Source organism: Octodon degus, unplaced genomic scaffold (genome assembly GCF_000260255.1).
Source record: "Octodon degus isolate 3935 unplaced genomic scaffold, OctDeg1.0 scaffold00126, whole genome shotgun sequence".
Classification (NCBI taxonomy): domain Eukaryota; kingdom Metazoa; phylum Chordata; class Mammalia; order Rodentia; family Octodontidae; genus Octodon; species Octodon degus.
The window spans coordinates 1637751-1644671 of record NW_004524702.1 but is presented as its reverse complement, the minus strand read 5'-3'; the positions used below and the strand labels follow the sequence as shown (position 1 = coordinate 1644671).

The 6921-nt window shown below is 60.7% G+C and overlaps 1 protein-coding gene across 1 annotated transcript; it reads left to right on the top strand.

Moving 5' to 3' along the window:
* The first annotated feature begins 331 nt into the window (after positions 1-331).
* Cck (cholecystokinin) lies at positions 332-3903 on the top strand. The gene is made up of 2 exons (XM_004640655.2): positions 332-539; positions 3638-3903. Exons 1-2 carry the CDS (start codon positions 332-334, stop codon positions 3772-3774), a joined length of 345 nt encoding a protein of 114 aa, XP_004640712.1. The 3' UTR covers positions 3775-3903.
* The last annotated feature ends 3018 nt before the right edge of the window (positions 3904-6921 follow it).

Genomic DNA, 6921 nt, shown 5'->3' with positions numbered 1-6921 from the left:
CCGCCTGGCGGAGGCCCGCCTCGCGCTTGGGAAACTTCGGGACCCGGCTGCGCTCCAGCCGCGCCCGCGCCGCGCCCCTCTCCCCGCAGAGCTGGGCTGTCCGGTGGCGCCCTTCCCTCGGGGCCCCGCGCGCCCTCCCACGGCCTGGTTCTGTGTGATCTCTAACCGTGCGCTCCTCAAACCCTGCTCGCTTCCAGGACCGGAGCCCTTCCTTCCTCTGCGCGCGCGGCAGAGCGAGGTCCCGTGGGGCTCCGGGTGCCGGACCTGGGATCCCCGGGGACCCCGACTCCTGCTCCCCAACGGCCCTCACCCCTCCCTGCTCTCCACAGCCATGAACGGTGGCCTGTGCCTGTGCGTGCTGATGGCGGTTCTGGCGACCGGCGCATGGACGCAGCCTCTGTCCCCGGCAGGACCCCTGGGCCCCGGGACCCTGGGTGCAGAGGACGCGCCCCAGAGGCAGCTTCGGACGAGGACGGGCGCTGAGCCCCGGGCGCGTCTGGGCGTGCTGCTCGCTCGGTACATCCAGCAGGCCCGGAAAGGTGAGGCCCTTTCCCCTCCCCAGCCCTTTGCTGCCCTGCCTGCCCAGGGTGACTTCCGCTTGGTGCCCAGAGGACGTGGCCCCTTTGCAGAGTCCCTCCGCCCCGCGCAGGGTGGTTTCCAGAGGTCCTGTGCAGCAAATCCAGAGAGGATGTGCAGGACTGCAGGTGAGCCCTTCCTTTGAGCTAATTTTGGACGCCGGGTTTCTGATCACGTTCAGCACCATTTTATGGGCAAATTTAAGGACAGTGCCTGCACCCACAAAAGGATTGGTTCCCAGAGGCACTAAAGCGCGTCCTTTGCTAACGCGGTGGGTCTGGGAGCCACCAATTTGGAACCCCTGCTCGCGGTACCAGCCCAGAGAATGCCTGGGACCCTACAAAAAGAAGCGACGGAGGTGTCCGTTTCAGCAGAGTCCAACGAGTAGGAGAGGAGAGGGAAGGCAGAGGCAGCTGCTTGAAGTTTTCCTTGACAGTGGGCGGGTAATGAGGTTATGGAGAGACGCGCTTTTTTGCATTTTGCTGTGTCTCAGCACCCGAGTCCTCCCCGGGAATGGGGAATGGAGTGACCTGGCCAGGAGCCAGCCAAGGATTTCCTTCCTGGCCTGGCTTCCTGTGGCAACAAAAAGGTGGGCAGGGGTCCCTGAGCCCTTCCTGTCTCTCTGACTTTGAAGAGGCTCAGGCATCTGCAGGAATCCCCCGTGGGGACAGGCTTTCCTCCCAGCTTTATCCACAGTGACACAGACCACACGAGCTGAGCTGCCGGGCAGCCGCCACACAGGACCTACGGGCCTGGACAGGGAGGCTCAGGAGGCCCCTTCCACGGGGCTCTTACTGCTGCGCCAGAGCCTGGTGCTGAGCCTTAGCGGGCTCAAGAAGGAAAGGACAGGAGAAGCTGCTTGCTGCGCGTCTTCCTCCTGTGGGGAAGTCACCCCAGCTCCCCCTGTGCTGCTTGCCTGCTACGTGTGCTGCTTTGAGAGACAGAAACACTGGCCCGAGCCGCAGGGGATGGAGAAAGTCTGACCGCTTGGGGTTGTTTCTCATTATTGATCTGAAAGTAATTTAGTTTCTGCCCCCTGATGTGGTCTGAAGATCAGCCAGGCTGTCACTGAGCCATAGGTAGATGGGGAACTCTCCCCAGCTCTAAGAAAGATCCAAAACAATCTAGAAGAAAAGTGAACCGCCAAGCCAGCTCCTAGACCCTAGCTGCCAGAGGCTCTGGCAGTGCAGCCTTTTGACCCTTTGACCCTTTGCAGGAGGGGTTTCCAAGCGTTTTCCCAGCCCCTCCTCCTTCCTCTCAGCACCCAGCCGAAGGGGAACAGGGGGAGCAGCAACTGCTTAGGGATTTGCTGCTCCACCCAGGTCAGTGCCAGCTAAGACCCACCCAGCTCTTGTGGTGGATGGCAAGGAGGACAGGTATTTCTACACAGACTGCCCAGGGCCCTCCTGCGTTTGCAGACTTTGCAATCACACTGGGCTTTCTCAGCTCTGAGCCTGTTGTGCCTCAGGGCTCCAGCCAGAAACCTGCCCTTGGGAGCTGGGAGACGCAGGCCTGAGGAGGAGGGAAGGAGAGGCCTCTAGTGGCCAGTGGCCCAGTGGCACATAGCCACACCAGCCTGGACTGCAGAGCCCGCTCTGCATCTGCCTGGCCTCTCTCCAACCTTTCAAGAGCCCTCCAGGCACCTTCACACCTGCTGTGTCATGTGAGTCCACTGGCCCCAGAGGGTGACAAGAGATGGCAGTAGGGCTGAGGGCCTGGGACATTAGCCCAGTGGCACTGCTTTCCTGGGTTGAAGGGGTCAGGCTCTTTACTCCAATTCCAGAGATCAGTTGTCAGCCACCTCCACATCAGAGCTGGGGACGACGGTGGGGACAACCACAGGTGCAGGCATCATGAATGATGGGGGGTGGGGTGCAGGGGTGAGCATGGGGACCTTGGTGGTGACAGCCCTGGAGTGGCATCATCCTAGAGCAGATAGTAGGATGGTCCATTTTCAAGGGACTATCAGGTGCCAGGTCTGCAGGCTTGCTGCACTATGAACCAGCTCCCAGTGGGGCTGCCTTCATCCCGCACAGCAAGTGTCCACGACGGGTGTGTGTGTGTGTGTGTGTGTGTGTGTGTGTGTGCATGCGTGTGCATGCACATGTGCGCGCCACTGGCTGAGGTGACACTTAACCCCCACCTGGGAAGGGGTAGGGCTGTGGGAGGTGGGGACTTTGTTCTATGTGCTTGCTTTTTCCTGGCTTCCTTAGCTGGCGGAGTTCCTCGCTAGTTGCCACTCCTGCAGGGTCCTTCACTACATAAGCCCCTCAGCCTCTACCCGCCTGGGACGGGGCAGCCCTGTCTCTGGGCTTAGGAGTCAGCGAGAGAGATGTCCAGCAGACCCCGCACTGATTTCCTGCCCTGAGGGAGCTGATGATGCTCTGGGGCAGGGTTGGCAGCCTTCCTGTGCCTGCTTGCTCAGCCTGGCTTCCAGCTGAGAGCTGCTGGCCTAGCTCCTGGGGCTGCACCTACTTGGGGCTTGGCTGTCACGTTTGGCAGATGCTGATTTAAGTGAGGTCACTGTGACCTCTCGCCTGTGAGTCTCTGGAAGGTGTTTTCTGGGAGCAGAGATCTCAGCCCATTAGTGTATCCTTCTCTGGGTCTTATAGTTTAAAACAATTTATATAGCAGTGGGACTTGATCCCCTTTTTGTTTTGTTTCTTGTTTTTTTGTTTGTGTTTGTTTTTAATCACTTCATCAGGACGCCATGACCAGCCTGGCGTAAAGCTCCCTGCAGAGCCAGGCGCCCTGTGGCCGCTAAGGGTGGGATCTAGGAGTGGTCGGGCAGCAGGAAGAGCCGGGATCCACATCCACAGGTTTTGGGGTTGGGACACGAGGTAAACGGAGGCAAGCCCAGAGCCTGCACCAGGCAGGTGCAAAGGAGCCCACCCGTCTCTGGTGGGTGCTGCCCGGGCCGCCGGCCCCCAGGCTTCCTCCTCCCTGTATTGGTCTTCACAGTGGCTCCCTGGTTCCTGTGAGGTCTGGCCTTTTCTGCTGTTCAGGGTCCGAGCGGTCAGGTCCTCGGGTTAACACCCTTGTCCTTCTCTCTGCCTCGCAGCGCCTTCGGGCCGCATGGCCATGGTCAAGAGCCTGCAGGGCCTGGACCCCAACCACAGGATCAGCGACCGGGACTACGTGGGCTGGATGGACTTCGGCCGGCGCAGCGCGGAGGAAGAGTACGAGTACCCTGCGTAGAGGCCAGGCCTGCCTGCCTGGGGCCTGAAGAGGCTGGGCAGGAGCGCCTCCCACCTCCCCACCGTCTGTCTTCCGCGTGAACCATCCGTCTGCTGTGGCTGTCCAGTGCCACCCATGCCGTGTCTCCCGAGGCTCCCAGCCCTAAGACGTTGCTGTTGCTATTAAAGTGATTTTAGTCCACACCTCCTTCATGTGTGTGCTGGGTGGAGAGGCTGAGTGAGCCTGCGGTCTAGAGGGCTGGTGACATGCACGTCACAAGGGGTGGGGCAAGGTGCCTTCTGCAGCCAGCTCCACACCACCTGGGCCACCCTGACCCATCTTTGCCACCAGCCCACTGCCCTGGGGTTTCTTTGGGGCTCTCTCAGCCTTCAAGGTTCATGGCGCAGCACCGTTCCAGGTGTTTTTCCCTTGTAGTACTGGGGATTGAACCCAGGGCCTCTGCACTGAGCTACTCCTAGTCCCTTTTAATTTCTTTTTTTTCTGAGGCTAGGCCTCACCAAGTTGCCCCACCTGCCTCAGCCTTCCCAGAGTGCCAGGATCGCAAGCAGGCACCACCGCGCCTTGCTCTGTGCACCTCTGGCCACTGCACAGCCTGTGGCCTGGGCCACCGTCGTTCCTCTCAGAGGGGTCAGGCTGAGAACTGGGCGCGCTGGGTGCATGAGCAGTGGGGACGGACTCAGCTAGCACCGCGACCCGGTGGGACTCCATGTGCTAGCACTTCTCAGGGCCCAGCTGTGTGTCCCCACCGAGGCTAGACAGAGCCCCCAGGACATACATGAGGCTGTTCTGGCCACCCTGGGTCAAGCTGTGGGAAAAGCCTGTGCCTTCCCTGGAGCCCTGTGGCTGCGTGGCCTCATGTTCCTGTTGCCCACCTGCTGAGATGTGAAGGGCCTGCTACCGGACATCCAGAGGCGATCTGCTGCCCCCATAGGGCGGGCCCAGAACTTCAGGCCCTCGGCCATCCTCGGCCATCCATCCACCTCGGCCATCCATCCACCTGGGCAACCCAGAGAGAAGTCATAAAAATGAAACTGACAGGGGCCTCAGAGGGAACTCTTGACGCCCACCCACCACAGCTGCAGACTTCTGGCCTCTTCCTCAGGGCAGGAGGGCACCAGGAAAGTCCAGGGCTAGCCTGGGAGGCTGGGTCGGGGCTGGTGTCTCCTGAGCTAAGGCGCTGCGTGGATGACACAATCACTGTCATTTTGTCCCAAAGCTGCTACCTTGCTTAGGTCTAGCTGCATGTTCTGCATGGCCTTGGGCATTAGTATCCCATCCCATTCAGTCCTGGCCCGATGACTTTGGTTTTAGCACCGCGCCACCTGTCCCCAGCAAAAACCTGTTTTGATGTGCAGTGGGGGACATCATGTGTGAGTACACAGCTGAGCGTGAGCCCGTGTGCGTGCATGCACACACACGTGTGTGTGTGTGTGTGTGTGCATGCACATGTTCCCACTGCGTGTATTGCTTGTGTGTGGGGGGATGAGGAGGCACCTGGACTTGAGCAGGAACCAGCTCTGGGTGAAGGCCAGGTCTGACCGAGTGACGTGTGGATGGGGTGTCTGGTTTGTGAGGGTAAAATAATGACTCATACAAGCAACAGGTGTCAGCACTCACCTTGCCACTAATAAAGGGCCGGTACGGTGTTACAGCCATCTCCAGGGCCAGCCAGGGACCGACACACAGGGCGGCCCAGGGCTGAGGGTGGGCTCGTGTCTCTGGGTGGGTGAAAAACAGTGTCTGCAGAAATCAACACATCTCCAAGGGACAGCTCCCTCTTGGGTTTCCCTACAGTAGAAATTCTTGTGTCCCTGTCAGCCCCCGGGCACCTGCAGGGTTGAGGAGCACTGGCAACGGTGGCAGCAGAGTGTGCCTGGGTTCCTACCAAGCCCTGGCCCCCAAGGTGTCACCCCTCTGGGTGCAGGCCCCAAGGGGACCCCGGTTGGGGCCTGCTCAGGAGTCACCACTGCTGCCCAAGGAGTGCCAGGACCTCAGCAGCTGCTTGCTGGGGTCCTGCCCAGAGCCACACGTGGGAGGAGGGTGCCCGAGTCCTCTGACCCCACCTACACCCACACAAGCTGCCCCAGAGCCCAGCCTGATGGCTGTCGGGCTCAGCCTGGTAATGACAGGCTCCAAAGTTCCTTTCTGTGGATCCACTGGAATGCGAAGGAGGGACGGAGTAGAGGCGTCACCCCGGCCCAGCCCCCTCCCATGTCACAGGTGACACACGCCACATGTGGCAGACTCATGACAGAACCCCGGGCCTCTGGATGCCTCCTCATCAGGCCACAACATGGGGAGCCACCTGATGGCTTGTGCACTGCTGTGACCCCAGGCCTGTGGCTGCTCCACTCCCAACGTGGCCAGCACACTCTCCCTGGGTGAGTTTCTACAGCCCGGGCTGTAGTGCACCTCTGCCAAGTGAGGAGATCTTGGCCTTCTGAGGCCCTAGGCTGGGGACCTGGATGGCACCTGGCTGTGAGGTCGGGGAGAAAGAGGACGCACACAGGAGAAGTGCGTCCCTTCATTCTTTCAACAGGCGACAATAAATCACCACCCTCCGTTCTTGTCCCCGGCCAGGCTGCCCAAGGTGAGAATCCCAAGTGCCTGCTGCAGCTCCAGCTACCCTGAACATCTTTCTTCTAAGGAGCATGGCCCGTCCCGTGCCTGAAGTGTGGGTCAGGCAGAAAGCAAGGCCGGGCCCGCCAGCTCTCGGGGCAGAGCTTCGGAGGCGTCTGTTCCTGGCCGGTGTCCCAGCCCGCGCTGAGGTCCCTCCCTGAGGAGCGCTGCTGCTGCCTACCGAGAGCCTGGCTGCCTGGCCCTTCACCGGGAAAGCTCCGCCGTCCTCCCACTCACCACACGGAACCAGCTCCGTGTCCTCTCTTCTGCTCCAGGATGTCGGCCCGCACAGCAGAGATTTTGTGGGTCTCGCCCACTGCTGTATCTCAGTGCTTGGCACAGTACCTGGCCCACCCTAGGAGGTCAGTAACTGTGTACTTAATGAGTTCACCCCTGAGGGAAGCCATGTAGGGGCTGGGTGCTGGGGGCCCAGGTTGCCGTGGGGAGCGCTTTCCTCAGAATGTTAGCTGTAAGCATCTGAGCGGAGCACAGCCAGGCACCTCATCTTCCCAGAGCAGCGGCGACACC

Bases quoted from the DNA above. Each gene is read 5' to 3' on its own strand.
- Cck (XM_004640655.2), top strand. From the start codon at position 332: ATGAACGGTGGCCTGTGCCTGTGCGTGCTGATGGCGGTTCTGGCGACC. The intron at 540-3,637 runs GTGAGGCCCTTT...TCTGCCTCGCAG, and splicing joins CATCCAGCAGGCCCGGAAAG to CGCCTTCGGGCCGCATGGCC.